This window comes from Hyperolius riggenbachi, chromosome 5, assembly GCF_040937935.1.
Source record: "Hyperolius riggenbachi isolate aHypRig1 chromosome 5, aHypRig1.pri, whole genome shotgun sequence".
Taxonomy (NCBI): domain Eukaryota; kingdom Metazoa; phylum Chordata; class Amphibia; order Anura; family Hyperoliidae; genus Hyperolius; species Hyperolius riggenbachi.
In genome coordinates, this window is record NC_090650.1 from 106,773,469 (window position 1) to 106,797,627 (window position 24,159).

A 24,159-nucleotide genomic window follows, 5' to 3' on the forward strand; every position below is an offset into this window, starting at 1 on the left:
GCCCTCCGTGTTACCTTTGGCCGCCGGAGGCGATCAGAAGAACGCCTCCGGAGCGCCATCTAGTGGGCTTTCATGCAGCCAACTTTCAGTTGGCTGCATGAAATAGTTTTTTTTTAATTTAAAAAAAACCCTCCCGCAGCCGCCCTGGCGATCTTAATAGAACGCCAGGGTGGTTAAAGGCTCGTACACACGCCATACTAAAGGCAACGATGGGTCCGTCGTCACCTCCCGCTGGGCGGGTTTTCAGCAGACAGTACAGCGTGTGTACAGTCTGTCGGCGGACTGAGAAGGCTGTTTCCGCCACGCGGTTTGTTCAGAAACAGCCTTATCAGTCCGTCAACAGACTGTAAACACGCTGTACTGTCTGCTGAAAACCCGCCCAGCAGGAGGTGACGACGGACCCCTCGTTGCCTTTAGTACGGCGTGTGTACGAGCCTTAAGTCATAGCAACTTGTTCCACAGATGGGGAAAAAATGTTTTAAAAGAAAAGAACACTATACAAAAGTATTTGATGTAGGCAGTGTATATTGATTGTCGATCGACTCTCTTCAGGTTATTCGCTTTTTCGGCATCTTTTTTTTTTTAGTGGTGTGATATTGTTTTATCATCCTTCCCCCACCTCCACCCCCACGATGGGTAATATGCCAATGAACTCCTGCATAGAGCTCAGGGGCATTGCTAGGATCCTAAGAGATCCGGGGCACCCTAGCTGGGAAATGGGTGTTGCCACGCACCAGAATGTGGGTGTGACCATGGGTGGAGCCACATTTACGTAAACTTAGCAGCAGTCTTAGTAGGCCAAGCAAAATGTTGGATAACGCAACCCTCTCCATTAACCTTCCTGGCGGTAAGCCCGAGCTCAGCTCGGGCTATGCCGCGCAGGAGGATTTCTCAGGCCCTGCTGGGCCGATTTGCAAATTTTTTTTTTTATTACACGTAGCTAGCACTTTGCTAGCTGCGTGTACTGCCCGATTGCCACCGCTCCGCACCGATTCGGCATTACCCGCCGCGCCCCAGACCCCATGCACAGCCTGGCCAATCAGTGGCAGGCAGTGCTGAGGGGTGGATCGGGACTCCCTTTGACGTCACGCCGTCGATGACGTCATCCCGCCCGTCGCCATGGTGACGGGGGAAGCCCTAATGGAAATCCCGTTCAGAACGGGATTTCCTGATGGGCCTGATCGCCTGAGGCGATCGGAGGGGGTAGAGGGATGCCGCAGCTCAGCGGCTGTCATGTAGCTAGCGCTACATGATTAAAAAAAATGCAAAATAAAAAAATAGTGCTGCACTGCCCCCTGGCGGTTTTCATTGACCGCCAGGAGGGTTAATACAAGGGGAAACAAAAAACAAAAATGCAGCATATCACATAAATAGGCAGTGTCATTTTAACATAGCTAGGCAGAGTTACCCGGCTACTGTGCTGGCAAGTCCAGCTTTCTGCTGGGCGGGCTGGCCTGCTGCCAGGTTATCTGTTAGTCCCCCCCATAGCATTCCCTGACCTTTTAGTGGACCTTCCCTCATGCTCCCACAGGCCTCCCATTGAGGCACCACAACTCCCAGCATGACCCCATAAAGGCATCACAGCGCCCAGCATGGCACCACAGCACCCAGCATAATCCCAACTGATGCAACACAGCTCCCAGCTTGCCCGCCATTGAGGCACCACAGCAGACTCTGCCTGGGGTACACCCGGGGCACCCCAGAATAGATCCGGGGCACGTGGTACTGATATTTGGGGCTAGTAATGCCCCTGATAGAGCACACCGGTTACCCTCAAAGCCTGGGGTTCCATCTTGCAAATAAATAAAACAAGTTATCATAATCTTCACACCCATAAGAAGCGTAGCCCAAAAAACCCCCACCAGATTTGAAGGATGGACCCCTTTTTTCAGAGGGAGTGAAGTAGTAGTTGGGGCCCCCTTACAACTCTAAACCCCCCCCTGCGGCACAAGGGCTGCTCCCATGTAGTTACACCCCAGACGCAGTCTGAAAGAAGACACCCTTCAAACCCAACAAAGTTTAAGTAGTTTGCTGGGGCAACCTACATGTTTATTATATAGTGCTACAGAGACTGAACCTCATCTACCACTGACCTAGTACAGGAGTGCCAACATAAATGTGGACAAACAGCAATAGAACAGGGTTGCTCTTTTGGTATCTTTAGCAAATATAGATTTGATATACTGTAGATACCACATGAGCTACATTGTTCTATTGCTGTTTGTTCTAACCAAGTGCATAAAGGCTCGTAACACAGGTCATGCTGAAGCCAACGACGGGTCCGTCGGCACCTCCCTGGCGGATCGCTCAGAAACAGCCTTATCAGTCCGCCGACAGACTGTACACACGCTGTACTGTCTGCTGAAAACCCACCCAGCGGGAGGTGCCGACAGACCCGTCGTTGGCTTCAGTATGACATGTGTACGAGCCTTAAGTCTAAAAAAAAAAGCTTCAGGAATTTGTCTCTAAAGAAACAAAGCCTTACATTAGGGGTCCATGTAATTTTTATTAGTATTAGTATTTCAAATATCCGTTGGATGCAATTTTTTATTTTTTTGTTAGTTTCAAGTTATTTTAGAGACAATTGTGGGTTCTTCTTTTTTCATGAAGGGGGCCGCCAACTTTGTCCAGGTATGTATAAAAAAAATGATATCGATTTTAGAACTACAGCCCAAATGACGGCTATGCAGAGTATAGCATTTAAAAGTATATAATAACATGAGTAAACATAAATTAGAAGAGAAACGCTTGGATATGTTCTCAATGATGAGAACAGTTGTTTAGGCATTAATTTTTCAGGGCCTAACTTAAATATATATTTATAACTTTAATTAAAGCCTGTACGATATTTAATTATTCAAGATGCTTCTATATGAGCCTCTTGAGTTAAATGAAAATATGCTTTTAATATATAGATAGGCAGTGAGTTGTACACCTGTTGGGAGAAAGGAAAAACACACTAAAATGTTAATGATTAAAGAAGAACTCCAGGAGGCATCATTGAATTGGACATTTAAAGACATTCTCTGTTATTTATGAAGCACCATCATATCATGTTGCTCTGCTCAATAAATAGTAAGGGGTGCAGGTGACACACATGAAACAATCCGGAAACATAATCCAGGAGAAAGAGAACCCTTCCCTATGAGCTGTGAGATCATGGATATGGTAGCTAAGCAGATGCTAGTGAATTGTTAAGGCTGGGTGGAGCGTTAGTAGGCAATTTTGAAAGGGTAGGTTTTGAGGGAAAAATAAAGGCCACCCGAAGTGAGAGGGATATGGAGGCTGCATTGTGTATTTCCTTTTAAACAATCCAAATAGCCTGGCTGTCTTGATGATCATCTGCCTCAAATTATTTTAGCCATAGACCCTGAACAAGCATATGCAGATCAGGTGTTTGATTTAAGTTCGTCTGGATTGGCAAAATGCTTGTTTCAGGTGTGTGATTCAGACACTACTGATGCATGAAGGATTAGCAGGACAGGCAGGCTAATGGTTATATTTAAAAGGATAAAAATATGGCAGCCTCCATGTCGTTTTCACTTCAGGTCTCCTTTAAAGCATGGAATAGTTAGGAGGAAGTCTTTAAGGTTCATGGAAAGAATTACATTGAATGGGTGTTGGTAGAGAGCTTTGCGTGAGAGTTATGAATGCGCAGAAAAGTCACAGATCACCGGAAGAGGGAGGAGCAATTTTTGTGTACGAAATAAAAAATACAGGCAAGACGTGCATTGAGGTTAACTGACACAAATCAAAGTAGCTTAAAGGGACCCTTAAGTCTCTGAAAAAAAATGAGTTTTACTCACCTGGGGCTTCCAGCAGCCCCCTGCAGCTGTATCGTGCCCACACCGACTCCATCAGGTGCTCCTGGCCCTGCTGGCAGCCACAGCCATGCTGGCAGCAACAGGCCGGGAACGCGAATGATTCTTCGCGTTCCAGGCCACAATAGCGCCCTCTATACTGCTATATGCTATAGCATGTGCAGGTTGCAGATGTGCAGGATTCTGGTGATGACAGTGACTATACTGTCACTGGTGATAATGATTATTGCTACAGTGATGACACTGATATTGACGAGGCTGATGAAGGTGGGGAAGCTGCTGAAAGTGGGGAGGGTGATGGTGATCACAGAAAATGGGCACGCTTCTATCCTACCAGTGACTGATTGCTGCATAATTTTCCCTTTACTGTGTGTAATGCAGGGGTACAACTGCCTGCAGCTAATGTTCCAGAAACCGCCAGTGGGTTTTTTGAGCTTTTTTACACCAGTCCTATTACAAGAAATTATTAATGAAACAAATGATTATGCAAAAAGGAAGTTAGAAAATAAACCTCCGTCACCCAGATTCATCTGGAGGAGCTGGACTGATGTTACTTTGCAGGAAATAAAGGCATACTTTGAAATAATTCTTAGGATGGCACTGCAAGAAGGGGGATCTATCCAGGATTTTTCTCAACTCAATTACACCCCCTTTTTTGGTGATATTTTTTCTCCTGAGTGATTTAGTCAGATCCAGTGGATGCTACATGTTTCTCCACCCATCAGTGGTCCTGAAGGCCCTCAAACTAGGGTTTGGAAGGTCAGGAACTTGACTGAGCATATGAAAGAAAGATGCAGAAGTTTGTTTGTACCCCATAGGAATGTAGTGATTGATGAAAGCACAATTAGTTTCAAAGGAAGATCAAAGTACAAGATGTACAATCCTGAGAAACAAAGCAAGTGGGGGCTACGAGTGTTTTCTATGGCTGATTTTGAGACTGGATACCTCTTTGCATTTGAAGCGTATTATGGATCTGCAACTACGGAAAGCTTGCCAAGGCCAGACTTGCCATTTTCAGCTCGCATTGTCCATCTTTGTACAAATCTGAAACAAGCCACTCCTGGACATGGATACCATTTATTTACAGATCTATTTTATACCAGTTACATATTGGCACTAGAGTTACTAAAAGAAACAATTCACATAACTGGAACAGTCATGCCCAATCGTAAAGGTCTACCAAGTGAAATAAAAAAATTTAAACTGAAGAGTTGTGAAGTTCGTGCTTGGAAACTTGACAGGGAAGAGATGGTATTGGCATGGAAGGATAAGCATATTATACACATGCTTAGCACTTTCTACCCTGCTACTACAACAACACAGCACAGAAGAATGAAATGTAGAGTGACTGATAATGTTGAGAATTCCACAGCAGTCGTAGAATATACTAAACACATGGGAGTGGATGACCGATTTGATCATTACACCAGTAGTTACTCTTTCAACAGGAAGTCACTGAAGTGGTGGAAGACCTTTTTTTGGTTGTTGGAGCTGGCGCAGTAGTGAATAGCTTCATAATTTACAACCAGTTGCATCCACATGAACCAAAGGATCATATCAGCTACCGCAAGAACCTAATTCTTGAGTTGGTTTGCGAACAACGAGCCTCTAGGCCTCAGCGGAGATATGGCCGCCCTTTTTCATTGGACGTGGAGGAGTGTCTAAATGGCATCCAGCATTTTATTGCTAATATACCCAATCGAAACACCAAAGATTGCGCAGTGTGCAGTGACAGGAAGACACCAGGTTGCAGGCAAAAAACCACCCATTATTGCGAAACTTGCTCACGCAGGCCAGGATTACATGCAGGAAATTGCTTTGAAGTGTACCATACTTTCGCCAACGTCTCTGCTACCAGCCAATAGAAAACACCAAACTGTCCAAATAAGGTATGAAATTAACAAGGAACCTCACAGCGACGCCTCCCAATGAACGAGGTTCCCGGATGCATCTTCCTGCCTGTGGGAACATGCAATGTCACACGACAGCCGCGAACACAAGTCCAAACAATTGTGGCACTAGTATGGGAGTCGTCGGGGTTCATCTGACATCTTAAAGATCCGATCCGCCATGACTGTCTCTTACACGTCGCAAAGTGTTGTTTGCCTAATCAAGTGCCTGTTCCCATGTCCCAAGATCATGGAAACGATCGCTTGTCACTCAGAGATAAAAACCTGCTGGTTGTCGGAAGAATTGCGGACAAAATCGAAAAGGTGGGTACAGGCCTTTAGAGTCCTCCTCATCTCATAGACGTGTGGGCTGGTATTATTTTGGTGGCAGAACTCCCTACTGGCTGGAAATAACAGCCCGAATTGGGGACAAGGCACTAACAGAGGTATGGGTGAAGATGGGCTATGCTGGTTTTGTTTGTTTTTAATTTTTATCATGAAGCATTCTGAGATGTGCCTTATGAGTAAATCAGGTGATAAGCGTAACACTCATCTTCCCTCTTTTTTTACATTAAACAATGCTTTCCCACACCTGAAACCAACAGTTGAATCAAGAGCACAGAATGTCGGGAGGAAAAAAAGGCACATAAGTGAGTACTTTCTCACATGGCAGATGAGCTAACATTCATCTAGTGCAATTTTGTTAACTGTATCATGCAAATTCATATTCCCATTACTTTAAGAACATTAACCACTTTGTCCTCCTTGACGTATAAAAACGTCAAGGAGGACAGGCGCGCTCCCGCGGCCGATCGCGCGCGTGCACGCGCACTCCCGGCCGCGGAGTCGGTAGCCACGGAATCAATGTATCGGGCTGGGGAGCCCGATCATTGATTCCTCTCCCCCGCTGAAAAAGCGACAGCTTCTCTCGGAAGCTTCGCTCTTTCTGAAGCTGTGTCCCTCTAAGCGTACATTGTACGCTTAGAGTGACGTCATGTAAAAAAAAATCGAGATTGCCATCTTGTGGCCAAAAAGTAAAACTACAAGCAAATACCCAAAAACATTACACAACACCAATATTTCCCCAAATAAAACACTTTTATATCCCACCCTCCCAAAAATGCCCACATAAAATGTTTAATAAAAAAAAACAAAAAAAAACATTACTATAAAAAAAAAAAAAAACATAAATATTTACCTAAGGGTCTAAACTTTTTAAATATCTATGTAAAGATGAAATATTTCTCTCTATTTTTTTTTATAAGCTTGTAAATAGTGATGTATGCAAAACGGAAAAAATGCTCTTTTATTTCCAAATAAAATATTGTCGCGATACATTGTGATAGGGACATAATTTAAATGGTGAAATAACCGTGACAAATGGGCAATAACAATACGTGGGTTTTAATTATGGAGGCATGTATTATTTTAAAACTATAATGGCCGAAAACTGACAAATAATGAATTTTTTCATTTTTTTTTTCTTATTCTTCCTGTTAAAATGCATTTACAGTAAATTGGCTCTTAGCAAAATGTACCCCCCAAAGAAAGCCTAATTGGTGGCGGAAAAAACAAGATATAGATCAGTTCATTGTGATAAGTAGTTATAAAGTTATAGGCTAATGAATGGGAGGTGAACATTGCTCGGATGCATAAGCTGAAAACGACTGAGATGTTAAGTGGTTAACATTGGTGGTTGCTAAAATAGAATCAATGTCTTTGTGCATTTGTGTGGGTTTGCAAGCTTGCATTTTTATTCCACAGGAAAACCATATTAACTATCAGACCGTTGTTCTTGTGCTTTAAAGTTATTAATAGCGGGCAAAACCACGAATCTGACAAATCATGGACACGACATGCACAAAAATGTGCAAAGGTGCGCAGATAAACCAAGTGCATTCACAAATGGATGAATGCATAGCACAATTGTGAAAATAGTCTAAGGGCTGGCACCCGTTAGGGCGTTTTTGGTAGCATTTTAGAATCACCAACAATCGCCAGCGATTCCAAAAAAGCTTTGCCAGCGTATTTTAAACGGATTAGGGGTAATAACAGGATATGCCGCATTATGAGTGCGTTTGCGCGCAATGCTAATTATAGAAGCGCTGCAGAATCGCTTTGAAAAGCGATTTTGCAGTGATTTGGGAGTGAGCGTTTGTAAATTTAAAGAGAACCCGAGGTGGGTTTTAAGAATGCTATTAGGACACAGAGGCTGGTTCTGCATACTCTGCCCAGCCTCTGTGTCTGTACTGTGCCCCCCAGGCCCTCCCTGTCCCCCAGAAAATAACCGCCGTGCTAGCGACATGCACCTTGTCGCTATCCTGCTGTTTTCCTTTGTGCTGTCAGTCACCGCTGCTCCCCTGCCACCTCTATATCACCGCTCCCCAGCTGCGTCCCTTCCCTCCCCGCGCCGATTGGAGGAAAGGAACACAGGCTGGGAGCGGCGCTATAGAGGAGGCGGGAGAGCGCGGAGCAGTGCTTTTCAGCGCTGCTAGATTTGGGCGCAGCCAGCGCCGCTATAGACTGTAATGGGAATCAGTCTATAGCGGCGCTCAGTGAGTAACGTCGTCTCCGTCAGAAGACAGAGCCGAAGTTGCTTAAAAACACAATAATTCAGCCTCCAGCAATCGCTGGAAGCCAAATTATTTCATTCCCCCACTATCCATGGCGGCCTGGAGGTGGAATAGTAATTAAATCGGCCCAGACTTGTGCAGAAGCAGGATCAGCCATATAGCGCTGTATCCTGCGCCCAAGTCTACCGGCGCCGATTTCAAATGTACTCGGAGAGCGGCGGTGACAGGCAGCACACAGGTAAACAGCCTGCTAGCGACAAGGTGCATGTCGCTAGCACGGCGTTTTTTTTTCTGGGGGACAGCAGAGCAGCACAGTACAGACACTGAGGCTGGTGATACCATGCAGAACCAGCCTCTGTGTCCTAATAGCATTCTTAAAACCCACCTTGGGTTCTCTTTAAATAAAGTTAATTGTACTTACCGGGTGTCCGGATATCCGGCTTTTCCGTCTGTAGCCCCACCTCTTAGCAGAAGAGGTCACAGGTGCTTCTCTGATTGGTCCTATAGAAGCATCTATGACCTTTAGGGGGCGGGGCTACGGATGGAGCCAGGCATCTGATGAGTATAATAAAGTTTATAAACACCCCCCCAATCACAAGCGTTGTACAGTTTACTGTACAGCACTTTAACCACTTGAGGACCACAGTCTTTTCGTCCCTTAAGGACCAGAGCCTTTTTTTCCATTCAGACCACTGCAGCTTTCACGGTTTATTGCTCGATCATAATACCTACCACCTAAATGAATTTTACCTCCTTTTCTTGTCACTAATACAGCTTTCTTTTGGTGCTATTTGACTGCTGCTGCGAGTTTTAGTTTTTATTATATTCATCAAAAAAGACATGAATTTTGTCAAAAAAAATGATTTTTTTTTTTTAACTTTCTGTGCTGACATTTTTCAAATAAAGTAAAATTTCTGTATACATTTTTGTCCAAATTTATTCTGCTACATGTCTTTGATAAAAAAAAAATCCATTCAGTGTATATTTATTGGTTTAGGTAAAAGTTATAGCATTTACAAACTATGGCGCCAAAAGTGAATTTTCCCATTTTGAAGCATCTCTGACTTTTCTGACAACCTGTCATGTTTCATGAGGTGCTAAAATTTCAGGATAGTATAAATACCCCCCAAATGACCCCATTTTGGAAAGAAGACATCCCAAAGTATTCACTGAGGGGCATGGTGAGTTCATAGAAGATTTTATTTTTTGTCACAAGTTAGCGGAAAATGACACTTTGTGAAAAAAAAAAAAAAGTTAGCATTTCTGCTAACTTGCAACAAAAAAAAATGAAATCTGCCACGACCCCACTTTCCAAAATGGGGTCATTTGTGGGGTGTGTTCACTGTCCTGGCATTTTGGGGGGGTGCCTAATTGTAAGCACCCTTGTAAAGCCTAAAGGTGCTCATTGGACTTTGGGCCCCTTAGCGCAGTTAGGCTGCAAAAAAGTGCTACACGTGGTATTGGCGTACTCAGGAGAAGTAGTATAATGTGTTTTGGGGTGTATTTTTACACATACCCATGCTGGGTGGGAGAAATATCTCTGTAAATGAAATTTTTTTGATTTTCTTTACACACAATTGTCCATTTACAGAGATCTTTCTCCCACTCAGCATGGGTATGTGTAAAAATACACCCCAAAACACATTATACTATTTCTCCTGAGTACGGCGATACCACATGTGTGGTACTTTTTTGCACCCTAACTGCGCTAAGGGGCCCAAAGTCCAATGAGTACCTTTAGGATTTCACAGGTCATTTTGTGACATTTGGTTTCAAGACTACTCCTTACGGTTTAGGGCCCCTAAAATGCCAGGGCAGTATAGGAACCCCACTCAGGGTTGCAAAAAAGTGTCACACATGTGGTATCGCCATACTCAGAAGAAGTAGTATAATGTGTTTTGGGGTGATGCACCCCCAATGCACTGGGGAGGTGATCGGAAGGGGGTCTGAGGGGGATCTGAGGGTTTGGCCGAGTGATCAGGAGCACACACGGGGCAAATTAGGGCCTAATCTGATGGGTAGGTGTGCTAGGGGGTGACAGGTGGTGACAGCAGGTGATTGATGGGTGTCTCAAGGTGTGATTAGAGGGGGGGATAGATGCAAGCAATGCACTGGCGAGGTGATCAGGGCTGGGGTCTGAGGGCGTTCTGAGGGTGTGGGCGGGTGATTGGGTGCCCTAGGGGCAGATAGGGGTCTAATCTGATGGGTAGCAGTGACAGGTGGTGACAGGTAGTGATTGATGGGTAATTAGTGGGTGTTTAGAGGAGAGAACAGATGTAAACAATGCACTTGGGAGGTGATCTGACGGTGGGTCTGCAGGCGATCTGATGGTGTGGGTGGGTGATCAGATTGCCCGCAAGGGGCAGGTTAGGGGCTTATTGATGGGTGGCAGTGACAGGGGGTGAGGATGGGTGGCAGTGACAGGGGGTGATTAATGGATGATTGACAGGTGATCAGTGGGTTATTACAGGGAAGAACAGATGTAAATAATGCACTGGCGAATTGATAAGGGGGGGGTCTGAGGGCAATCTGAGCGTGTGTGCGGGCGATTGGGTGCCCGCAAGGGGCAGATTAGGGACTAATCTGATGGGTAACAGTGACAGGTGGTGATAGGGTGTGATTGATGGGTGATTGATGGGTAATTAGTGGGTGTTTAGAGGAGAGAACAGATGTAAACAATGCACTTGAGAGGTGATCTGACGGTGGGTCTGCAGGCGATCTGATGGTGTGGGTGGGTGATCAGATTGCCCGCAAGGGGCAGGTTAGGGGCTTATTGATGGGTGGCAGTGACGGGGGTGATTGATGGGTGGCAGTGACAGGGTGTGATTAATGGGTGATTGACAGGTGATCAGTGGGTTATTACAGGGAAGAACAGATGTAAATAATGCACTGGCGAATTGATAAGGGGGGGGTCTGAGGGCAATCTGAGCGTGTGTGCGGGCAATTGGGTGCCCGCAAGGGGCAGATTAGGGACTAATCTGATGGGTAACAGTGACAGGTGGTGATAGGGTGTGATTGATGGGTGATTGATGGGTAATTAGTGGGTGTTTAGAGGAGAGAACAGATGTAAACAATGCACTTGGGAGGTGATCTGACGTCGGATCTGCGGGCGATCTGATGGTGTGGATGGGTGATCAGATTGCCCGCAAGGGGCAGGTTAGGGGCTGATTGATGGGTGGCAGTGACAGGGGGTGATTGATGGGTGATTGATAGGTGATCAGTGGGTTACTACAGGGAAGAACAGATGTAAATAATGCACTGGCGTATTGATAAGGGGGGGTCTGAGGGCAATCTGAGCGTGTGGGCGGGTGATTGGGTGTGAGCAAGGGGCAGATTAGGGTCTAATCTGATGGGTAACAGTGACAGGTGGTGATAGGGTGTGATTGATGGGTGATTGATGGTTAATTAGTGGGTGTTTAGAGGAGAGAACAGATGTAAACAATGCACTTGGGAGGTGATCTGACGTTGGATCTGCGGGCGATCTGATGGTGTGGGTGATCAGATTGCCCGCAAGGGGTAGGTTAGGGGCTGTTTGATGGGTGGCAGTGACAGGGGGTAATTGATGGGTGATTGACAGGTGATCAGTGGGTTAGTACAGGGGGGATAGAGGCATACAGTACACGGGGGGGGGGGGGGGGGGGTCTGGGGAGAATCTGAGGGGGGGGGGGGTCGGGGTGATCAGGAGGGAGCAGGGGGCAGTTTAGGGCATAAAAAAAATAGCGTTGACAGATAGTGACAGGGAGTGATTGATGGGTGATTAGGGGGGTGATTGGGTGCAAACAGTGGTCTGGTCTGGGGGTGGGCAGGGGGGGTCTGAGGGGTGCTGTGGGCGATCAGAGGGAAGGGGAGGGGAGATCAGTGTGCTTGGGTGCAGACTAGGGTGGCTGCAGCCTGCCCTGGTGGTCCCTCGGACACTGGGACCACCAGGGCAGGAGGCAGCCTGTACAATAGGCTTTGTATACATTACATAGCCTATTATACATAGGGGCAGCGGCGATCGGGCAGCTAGTAACCCGCCGGCGCTTCCGAACGGCCGGCGGGTTACAGCACGAGGGGGGCGGAGCCTGTCACCGGCGGCTGATCGCGTCACGAATGACGTGATCGCCGCGCAGCCATGCCTGATGCCGCCGCCGCCGATGGGCGTATTGCGGTCGTTTGGGCCCAGCCCTTGCCGCCGCCCATCGGCTGGGGGCAGTCCTCAACTGGTTAAATAGCTGGGAAATGCAAGTGCATACAGCACTGCCACTATTTTAAAGTGCTGCAGTGATTCCTAGTAGGTTCCATCCTTAAGGTCTACTGACAACTTATGAGTCAATAGATTGTCTGGGTTCTGAGTTCCACATAAATAAAATTGCTAATTCTTTGCTGACACAGCTCGGGAAGGAGGAATAATCCCATTAAATATGAATTAAAACCTGTGTCCTAATCTGGAACCAACATAGGCGGTGGAGGCAAACAAGGGTGTTAAACACAATTCATGTAATATGCAACCTTTAATGACTAATGTAAGGGAATACATTTAGCTAATCAAAACATCTAGTTGCAAAGCAACAAGACAAATATCTTGCTCTTCCGAAGTCAATGGAAATGTGCATGTTGGAAAATTTGGTAATGGAAAATTTCAGGTTCATCACTACTAATCAGGTATCAGTTTAGTGTAGTCGTATTAGAGCATGTGTGTCCATAGGTTTCTGCAGGCTGTTTACATTTGCCCGCTGCCCTTTTTACTTAAAGAATTTCATTATTAATATATAAAAATTATTTTTATTGTTATTCTTATTGATTGACCAATTTGAACCTACTAAATTATATCAGCAGGAGTTAATTTTTCAATGTATGAAACATGACATTAGGTACTAAGAAACATATCCTGGAGCCTCTATTTGCAGGATTTCACATACATCAGGGTGTTTATGCGGGAACCTGAGATATTCTTGTGCCTGCTATAAAATCCACAGAGGGATCCAGCAAAAGATGCACAAGATATATGCATATCTATAAATCTATGTATAATACCGATAGACAACAACAATACCACCAACCTTCCTACCAACACACAGGAAAACAGAATATGAGTTTTACAACTAAAATAAATAAAGAATTCTTTGCTTAAAACCACACGGGTGTTTATGTGGTGAAAACAATACAGAATATATAATGAAGACAATACAAGCTATTGCCTGGAAAGGAGATTTTTGCCATGTTTGAATTAATTAATGATGCTAATAAAACTCATAATTAACATCTGCTCAATGTGTTTGTGTGTGAAATTCCACCTTTAAATATTCCGAGCGGCATACATAAAATATGCTGCTTAGATCAAAGTAAATGTGAAGAGCATAAAGAAAAGATATCAGGGATAGACCAAATATGATATATTGCACAGCAACCTATTTGCCAAATGTCCCAGATTTCCAGGGACAAGCTGAGATGTTAGCGATCTGTCAATGCAAACTGCTCTTTATTATATACCACCACTGCAATAAAATCTCTCTTTTTTAGTTATTTTACAATGATGTCCTACTATTTTCATTATATTATTCTGACTTCTTAAAGGGATACTGTAGGGGGGTCGGGGGAAAATGAGTTGAACTTACCCGGGGCTTCTAATGGTCCCCCGCAGACATCCTGTGTTGGCGCAGCCACTCCCCAATGCTCCGGCCCCGCCTCCAGTTCACTTCTGGAATTTCTGACTTTAAAGTCAGAAAACCACTGCACCTGCGTTGCCGTGTCCTCGCTCCCGCTGTCACCAGGAGTGTACTGCGCAGACACAGACCATACTGGGCCTGCGCTGTGCGCTCTTGATGACATCAGCGGGATCGATGACACGGCAACGCAAGCGCAGTGGTTTTCTGACTTTAAAGTCAGAAATTCCAGAAGTGAACCGGAGGCGGGGCCGAAGCATTGGGGAGTGGCTGTGCCAACACAGGATGTCTGTGGGGGACTATTAGAAGCCCCGGGTAAGTTCAGCTCATTTTCCCCCGACCCCCCTACAGTATCCCTTTAAATTCTTCTATTAAATTCCTTATTATGTTGAAGTGTCACAACAAAAAATAGATACAAAATTTGATCTAACGTGAATATATAGTCATTTCCATTTTTTGATTACTGTATTATTTTTAAGTATATATTTCATTATGGAGGAAAAAATAAAATACTACATGTAAATAAATGACAAAATTAATTACAGTAGCCACCTCTGCTTTCTCTGTGTCCCTCTGTAACACCTCTGACACCCTGTCCCCTGATACTATGCCTGTGTCCTGACACTGGATCACAGGTTTGCTTTAAAGGACAAAGTGGGAAGAATACAATTCTAAAACACCTCAAAATATATAATTTAACTTCTTTTGGTTAAACTGATACCACATATGCCATATTTCTTTACTAGTTGGGCACGTAGCCATGCCAGCAAGTGCATCTGTAGCGATTGAATGTGATTGCTAAGGCGCGCAGTTTGGATACCTCAGTGCTGTACAGATACATTGCTAAGCAACAGTACAGTGATGCATCTATACAGCTCTGGGTCCCCGAACTGTGCCCTAGCAATCACATTCGATCACTACAAGCAGCAACCATTACAGGTATCCACATATCTTAAAGAGACTCTGAAGCGAGTCTAAATTCACTTTTTTAACTTGTAGCCATGTTAAGCACTATAAGCCCTGCTAAACCGCCGCTATCCCGCGGCAAAACGAGTAGTTTATACCCCCTAAATTCCCTCTGCTGTGTCTGGGGAGCACATCCTCATAGAGGCAGAGCTTATGGCTGTAGCTCTGCCTCTTGGCGCGTCAATCCACGCTGATCGCCGCCTCTCACCGCCCCTCTCAATCTTCCTTCACAGAGAGGGGTGGGGGAGAGGCGGAGATCCCTGCAGCTGATTGACGCGCACGGTGGCAGAGCTGCAGCTGAAAGCTCTGCCTCCAATGAGCAGAAAAATCCACGACCAAGAAAGTTGTGGATTTTGCAGGGGGGATTTGGGGGGTATAAACCCCTCGCTTTGCCGCAGGACAGCAGCAGTTTAGCAGGGCTTATAGCTCTTAACATGGCTACAAGTTAAAAAAAGTGAATTTAGACTCGCTTCAGGCCAAGTATAGGTGACACAAGGGGTTAATTAGGTAGGAGTTAACACTGCATTGTACACTCCACTACAGGAAAAAAAACACTATTTTTAGTGTGACCGTGTCATCTTAATCAACTTTTAAAAACTTTGTTCTCTGGTTGAATTCGATGGACGTATGTCTTTTTTCAACCAAAATAACTATGTAACTATGTAAAAAGAAAATAAACCATTTTTGTCAAACTTTTAATGATTTATTGCTGCTATTTGCTAAGACAGCAACCATTCACTTTTAAATGGGTGCACAAGCATTGAGGACGGGGGTGCACATGCACAAGCGCTCCGCAGGAACTTTTAATGCAGACTGTCCCATCCTGGAATGTACAGGATAGGTTTTAAGGATGTGAAATTCACAGCCTGTAATCTTAAGTGGTTAACGGTCAGGACACAGTATACACCACTGTAAGCATTGAGAAGTCTAAAACCTCTAAAGTGTACAAAATAAGACAAGTATAAGACATACCTATACGATATGAAGATTTGTTCTGAATCGGAGACTGGATTAAATTTTTTGTCATCAACTGATGAACCTGTAAAACAAAAGCAAACAAAATGTTTGTAATATATGTATTCCTATGAAGCTTATGTAGCAACAGGGTGAATAAAAACAGGCATGTACTGGTTTGTGTAAAAGAATCTTGGAAATCTGCGGATAGAGCTGATTTAAGAAAAATGAAATCATGGGCAACCTATGTTGAGACGGATTTTCAGCAAGTTTTAGATTTGCCGTTATTCAGCAAGTAACGAGGTAAAATCCAGTACTGTGGGATGTTTGTGTGAGCCCTTAGAAAGATCACCTGTCTTTATAAGGATTTGGTGGTTTACCAAGTAAGAAAAACAGACATCCGATTTCTACATGCAGCTCAGAAATATCACACATTGGCCATTAATTGGTTGGAAATATTTTCACTTCATGGGTGATTATACCATAGATACATAAAATATATACTTGTGTTGTATGCATAGGTTTATGTACATTCTTGACCTGAGAAAGGGAGGTGGTTCTTTTTTTAAAATGGATTTTTAAATACAGCCTGTAAAATGAATTTCTAGTCCTGCTGTATCATGACTACACTTCATCCCATGATCTGTGAATTGGGCAGCTACTGGGTGGCAGAGAGCTCACAAGTAGGCACATAGTTTGCAGAGCCTGACATTCAAGCTGGTGCTAGCTGTGGTCTACTTTATAACATTACCCAGATTTCCAGGTGAGCGGTCCACCTTAAAGTGAGAGGAAACTTTGACATAACATTCAATAAAAATGCCTTTTCCTACTTTTTCTTACCCTGACAGTTACCATATTTTCTTTTGCGGACAAGTCATATTGCCTGTTTACAAATTACAAGTTCCCAAAGTATAGTTTATCTGCTCTGAAAACTGTCCAGTGTTCTCCCCAGGCTGTTTTAGCCGGATGCTCCACCTGGCTAGTTTTGGTGAGTACCCGGCTGTCATTGGCTCACCTCCTCCTATGCTGTAAGCAGAGTTGCCCACAGAAGCATTGGCCCTGTGTTCTTTCATCTCGCCCCACCCGGCTACTCATGCCACCCGGCTGGAAAAAATGTCTGGGGAGAACACTGCTGTCATTGCATTTTGTTGCATAGCTGCTGTATTTACAGTATATATTAAAATCTATCTAATGAACACTTCTCAGCACTCTGCTACAGCAGACAGAGCTCATTTTCCGCTGGGAATGTACACTAATAGTAGCAGAAAAAGGTATGTAAACAAAAGATAATGTAATCACCTCCTCAAATGGGGCAGCAACACTTCCATTGAACTGTTTGAATGCTGTTCTGCTATAATTTTTGGGAATTTCAAAGGAAATTAATTGTGCACATCAAAACCAGAAGTTGCTCTGTAAAATCAATTACATTGGTCAATTGTAATTTGCTTGTTTGGAGAATTTTCTGCTCAACACGACCCAATTGTATGACCAGTGAACACACTTAAGTTTACATTCAGATACACACTCTTCTTTCTTTTCCATCACAGTTCCACAATAGAAATCAAGCATTAGTGATGCTGATGTTTTTACTATCCTTCCTCTTCCTGTCTATTAAGTTTATACTGTAGCGTCACATATTGGTGAATGTCTTGAACAGACAAAAATGTAGCCCATGAAGCAAAGAGTGCTGGAACAAGTACCCAAGTCAGGACTTCAAACTTTGTTGACTACACATTTAAGGTGTGTGTACACACACACTATTACTGTTGACTTAAGGGATCGGGAGTCAATCCCTTGGGTGATAGATCGGGGCCGAGTGCTGTACAGATGCATTGTTTCCTATGGATGGAGGAGGAAGGATGTTGAATTGGTGCAAAAGAGAACATTGTGAATGATTGGGTAAGGAGGCCAACAAGGAGCTTGACCTGCACTCAGCCAAAATGATCCGACACGCTGGTACTTTCGGTGGCGCCGCACACATGCTGGATTCTCAGCAGAGATGGCCCCAACAGGAGAACCGGCCACTGCACAAGGATTTACTCTAGTTAGGTACTTGCTAAGTAAGGACACCATATGATGAGCATAAGGCCCCTTTCCCACTGGCGCTGTGCGTTACCCTGTTTTGCTGCAGGGTAACGCTAAGCCAATGGAAGTCTATGCGGCATTTCATACCTGGCGCAGTGCGAAGTACCGGATGTCTAAAATTTGAGGCACAGACAACAGCGTGTTAGGGGCCAGCGGTGACGTGTGGTGACTGGAAGTCAAGCAAGTCTATGGCGATGCAGGTTTTTTAAAGTGTTTGGCGTTGCACAGAAGCATATTTTTTCAATACACTTTCGCACAATTAAAATCTTGGTCACAGGAAGTGAGCTCTAAAGAACATCACTTCCTGCTTGGCTTGCAGGCAGAAGGGAGATTACTGTGCATTGCCGCAGTAATCCCTGAAGGCTTAATTTTCTTATACCACTCGTTGCCAGTCTTATACCTTCCTGATGGTCCATAAACTAGCAACCATTAAAACAAAATAAGGGAAGTTAAATCAGTCTTCGCAGGTTTACTGTATGGATGAAGCTGGTGAAATTAAACTCCAAATGTAATAAAGTAGCCATAGCCAAAATAGAACGTCCAAGAAAGAATGAGAAATCCAGTTACATATATGTATTACTAGCGTAAAAGGAACACTTAATTGTCTTATGATTGTGCATTTTATGTCATTCGGTTTATACCCTATGGCATTTCCAAGTAGAATGTGTGAAAGACAGGGAATTACTGCTAGATTAATGCCCTGCAATACTGACACAATCAGATTTCTACATTATTTAATAGAAAACATTTCCGCTGATAACTAAAACGAGAGCCTGATTAAGTTTGACAACAGACTGGAGTAGGGATACAGCTGCGGGTTTGGTCTTTCCGAAAACAAATGCATTTAATATGGAAAACATGGAGGCCATAAAACAAATGGCAAATTGTCTCCTAATATCTGAGAATAGGCTTTTATTGAAGGGATATGTGAATTTTATTGGGACGTGTGATTTGGTTGCTTGTAGATTTATGCCAGAGATTTATGTGAAATCTTTGAACAAACTAATCCCATACATGCAATGTTCTCATTGCAAAATGCGCTGTAATATAATTTATGGGTAATATATAAATGGGCAATGTTAAATCAACGTAAAAGCCATAGAAATGTTTTCAGTCTGTTGTTGCTAAAATCATTCCTGTACAGGCACATATACAGAGCGGTCTCTGTGTTATCCATAAACGCCTAATGAAGATTTCCAATTTGCTTTTAAATTACCCTTGTCACTACTTTAACCTAATTAAACTAGTGACAAGAATGTGTAATGCTACGTACACACATGCGACAACGATCGTTCGTTGAGGACGACGAACGAACTTTTAATTGATGAAAGAACGACCTAAGTAAAGTTAGTTTTAAAAGGTGTGTAACGATCTGATCGTTAGAACGAACGTTACATCACGTAAAGCAACTATTGCGCCTGCGCATAAAAATGAGAAGTTTCAGGGAGAAATAGTGAAATGCGCATGTCAAGCCTAGTACGAACGACCGTTTCCAACGATGTACCACTTTTGCAAACGATCGTCGTTGGTTAAAATCCGCCGAGACAGAACTTTTTTTGTAGCGATTTGGCTCGTTCGTCGTTTGCCTTAATAGTCGGTGGTTCGTTTTTTGTAACGATCGTCGTTGGTAAAGATCGGGGAACGATCGTTACAAACGACTATAGTCGCATGTGTGTACGCACCTTAAGGCAAAACAGGAAGCTTAAAGTGAACCTCCGGACTAAAAATCGACTTAGCAGCACTGAAAAGGCCTGGTGTTTCTTTAACAGTTTCACAGCATCAGAACTTTGTTTCTCTTATACAAGCCTCATTTTTAGCTGCACAGAAGAAAACTGCCCGGGCTTTTTTCCCCTGATGCTGTGCAAAGCATGATGGGATTTCTGATTTTTTTGTTCTCGTTCTGCTGTTTTGGTGCAATTTTTTTTACATTTTGAATTTGACATTTGAAGCCTAGCGTGTGCAGCTGGGAGGGGTAATCAGGACACAGGACAGTTGGAACTGTGTCTCCTGCTCCCTGTCACCTCCTTTCAACCAAAAAGATGGCTGCCCCCATGACAAAGATGGCAGCCCCCATGAATCACAAACATTTGCCTGTTCTTTTAAAACAGGGTGGGTAAGAGATTATATTACCTATCTATTCTAATTAACATAATGAATGTAACTTGATGATAGTATGTTTGTTTAGGCTGATGTTCCCCTTTAAACAAAAAAAAAAAAAAACAATTTGTCAACATTGCCTGACCTACTCCACTGAGGTCAATAAGGAAGTTCATGCATGGAAATGGCTGTATTTTAGCATGTACTAGATAACAATGGGAAGGCTCAGAACCACTGTTCTGTTGTTATTTGTGGATTTACACCTGATTTTTTCTTAGCCAAGGTTTGAGGTATTCAAACCTTGGCTCTTAACAGAGTGAGGCACTTGATTTGGCCTGAGGAGGTGGACAGGGACCCACGAAACGTGTTGCCAGTGCTATTTGAGTTCATTTTTATATGAATTTGTCTTCACTGAGGTAAGCCACCTCAAACTATTTATTTTCTGGTTTTCAATTCATGTTATTTTCTGGGCGCCTTTTCATCCTGCTTGTGGATTGTATACCCTCTCCCCCTTCCTCCAGCTCAGGGTAGGAGATACCCTTGAACCCCCGTTTACGAGCCCCTAAGGCCTTTTTCTCGAAAAGTGTGACCATCTCTGGCTAGCCTAGACTCCTGAATGGAGTCAGGTTTATTGATCTCCACCTGCCTGCAGTGGTTGGTTGTCCCTTTGCAACCTTCCTTTGTGAGTACACTCTGTTTATATTTTCTTGCTTCTATCATTTGTGACGTACTGCACCATTTCAGCTCCCGGTGTTTGTGTTTTTTTTCATTCCAGGGTGACTGTTCACCTTTCACTTTGTCTACATCTCTGTGTCTTAACAGATTGCGTTATTTTACAGCGGGATTGTCAGTCATAAAATCAAATACCATTTACCCACTGCTCTGTGTTTATTATGCAGTCTATAAACTGACCCTGTATAGCAAGCATTCCAACATAATGATACTTGTTTCTACTGTAATAAATCTCATCTCAGTCAGCCTGGCTCTAGTTGGAACTTTGCAGAGGAGATGAAAGCTTGCTATCGCCACTCCCACATTCCTGCTCCTCACTGATTCAGTGTGAAGCTGCTGAAATACGATCTACGCTGTGCTCAAATGTTTACAAAGCAAGCTAAATATGACAGTGCACTTTCTAGGAGGAAGGGTGGAAAGAACATCAGCACTGGCTTCGGCCAGAGACAGTAATGATGGAAAATGTCTGAAACTGTTTTCTCTTTATTATATAAAATTCACTGAAATCAAAACATGGACAGTACAATACATATGTTATGTATAGTATGGCTGTTCCTGCTGCTTTAAATTAACTTGCCTAACGTCAACAGTGTGCATTGCATTTTGCACATATTTTATATTATACACAATGCACAGTGTGAATCCAGCCTATTAGTCATTTTCCTTTTACAGGATATTACTTCCTTGTTTATGTTGATCTTCTGCCTTTGAAAGGTTATGAATAATTTTCTCAGAACAAACCCATATCAAGGATTCTGGTTGTACTCCAGGCCACTGCCCGAATGCTTGTCCCTCAAAAACTACTAATGCCCAAGATCAGACTGACAAGCAGGTAACTAGCATTAGAACAAAATAATGAAAGCCACCATCTTTCTTTTACTGCAGGTTTCTTTAAGATGCCATTTTTTCCCCGACTCCCATAAATTCCTTACGTAGCCTAGTGTGATAAAAGTGTTGTGCTCCTAATGGGTTATACAGAAAAACAAAAACATCAAAAGAGAGATTTATATTGCAGTAACATTGTGATAACTTGAACAATGGAAGTTAAACAAAAAAATATAATCAACTGCTTAATTGATCTGCCTTTGATCCTTTAATCCTAATTGTAAAATAACAAAAAAATGTATAGAATGTATATAACAAGGAAGCATCCTCCCTCTGTGTTGAAGAAATTGAGTGGCAGATACAATATTTTTTCCCCACATAAATATTTTTAGTTTACTGCAAATTACATGGATATTCTTTAAATATTGCTTTAGTAACCTACCATACTAATATTTTGGTGTTTTATTTATAGTTTAAGGAGGTGTGCAAGGTAGCCTTAATTACAGACCAAGTTAATTATAGAACCATAGTGCAATAGAGAAATTAATGATAATTATTGAATGACGAGAGTGAGCTAATAACTGGTTGGAGTAAGAAAACGATTTTTTTTTTATTCTAGATTACAGAGCAGTGAAAAATACACAGAGTGGGAGATAAAAAAAGATCTTACATATTCAAGTAGATGCTGAATACAAAATCTTATACCACTCTACATATAACAAACTCCAAGGTTTTAAGACATAAAGTGTGCCTTGCCTGCCTAACCACAAACAAAGAGTCTGATCATGGAAATGAATAACTAAATTCATCTAAATTAATGTAATATAGCTAAATAAATATAAAGTTGAAGAAAACATGCATGATATTCACATGTGGTCTTATTAAATGTGCATAATGCAATTTCATTGAATCCAATCATATTTACAGTGGCTTGCAAAAGTATTCGGCCACCTTGAAGTTTTCCACATTTTGTCACATTACTGCCACAAACATGATTCAATTTTATTGGAATGCCACGTGAAAGACCAATACAAAGTGGTGTACACGTGAGAAGAGGAAAAGGAAAATCATACATGATTCCAAACATTTTTTACAAATCAATAACTGCAAAGTGGGGTGTGCGTAATTATTCAGCCCCCTGGGTCAATACTTTGTAGAACCACCTTTTGCTGCAATTACAGCTGCCAGTCTTTTAGTGTATGTCTCTACCAGCTTTGCACATCTAGAGACTGAAATCCTTGCCCATTCTTCTTTGCAAAACAGCTCCAGCTCAGTCAGATTAGATGGACAGCGTTTGTGAACAGCAGTTTTCAGATCTTGCCACAGATTGTCGATTGGATTTAGATCAGGACTTTGACTGGGCCATTCTAACACATGAATATGTTTTGTTTTAAACCATTCCATTGTTGCCTTGGCTTTATGTTAAGGGTCGTTGTCCTGCTGGAAGGTGAACCTCCGCCCCAGTCTCAAGTATTTTGCAGACTCCAAGAGGTTTTCTTCCAAGATTGCCCTGTATTTGGCTCCATCCATCTTCCCATCAACTCTGACCAGCTTCCCTGTCCCTGCTGAAGAGATACACCCCCGAGCATGATGCTGCCACCACCATATTTGACAGTGTGTTCTGAGTGATGTGCAGTGTTAGTTTTCCGCAACACATAGCGTTTTGCATTTTGGCCAAAAAGTTCAATTTTGGTCTCATCCGACTGGAGCACCTTCTTCCACATGTTTGCTGTGTCCCCCACGTGGCTTGTGGCAAACTGCAAACAGGACTTCTTATGCTTTTCTGTTAACAATGGCTTTCTTCTTGTCACTCTTCCATAAGAGCCAACTTTGTGCAGTGCACAACTAATAGTTGTCCTATGGACAGATTTCCCCGCCTGAGCTGTAGATCTCTGCAGCTCGTCCAGAGTCACCATGGGCCTATTGACTGCATTTCTGATCAGTGCTCTCCTTGTTCGGCCTGTGATTTTAGGTACACGGCCTTGTCTTGGTAGGTTTACAGTTGTGCCACACTCCTTCCATTTCTGAATGATTGATTGAACAGTGCTCCGTGGGATGTTCAAGGCTTTGGAAATCCTTTTGTAGCCTAAGCCGGCTTTACATTTCTCAATAACTTTATCCCTGACCTGTCTGGTGTGTACTTTGGACTTCATGGTGTTGTTGCTCCCAATATTCTCTTAGACAACCACTGAGACCGTCACAGAGCAGCTGTATTTGTACTGACATTAGATTACACACAGGTGCCCTCTATTTAGTCATTAGCACTCATCAGGCAATGTCTATGGGCAACTGACTGCACTCAGACCAAAGAGGGCCGAATAATTATGCACATCCCAGTTTGCAGTCATTGATTTGGAAAAAATGTTTGGAATCATGTATGATTTTCGTTCCACTTCTCATGTGTACACCACTTTGTACTGGTCTTTCATGTGGAATTCCAATAAAATTGTTTCATGTTTGTGACAGTAATATGACAAAATGTGGAAAACTTCAAGGGGGCCGAATACTTTTGCAAACCACTGTAATTGTTCCAACTGTTGAAAACTATACGTAGTATATATATATATATATA

General features: G+C 43.2%; 1 protein-coding gene across 1 annotated transcript in view; it reads right to left on the minus strand.

The window, feature by feature from the left end:
- TBC1D5 (TBC1 domain family member 5) overlaps positions 1-24,159 on the minus strand; it is a 510,822-nt gene that overhangs the window by 384,542 nt on the left and 102,121 nt on the right. Inside the window, exon 3 of the mRNA XM_068238274.1 lies at positions 15,867-15,933. Within this exon, the coding sequence (XP_068094375.1) occupies positions 15,867-15,933 (67 nt within the window). The remainder of the gene's footprint in view (positions 1-15,866; positions 15,934-24,159) is intronic.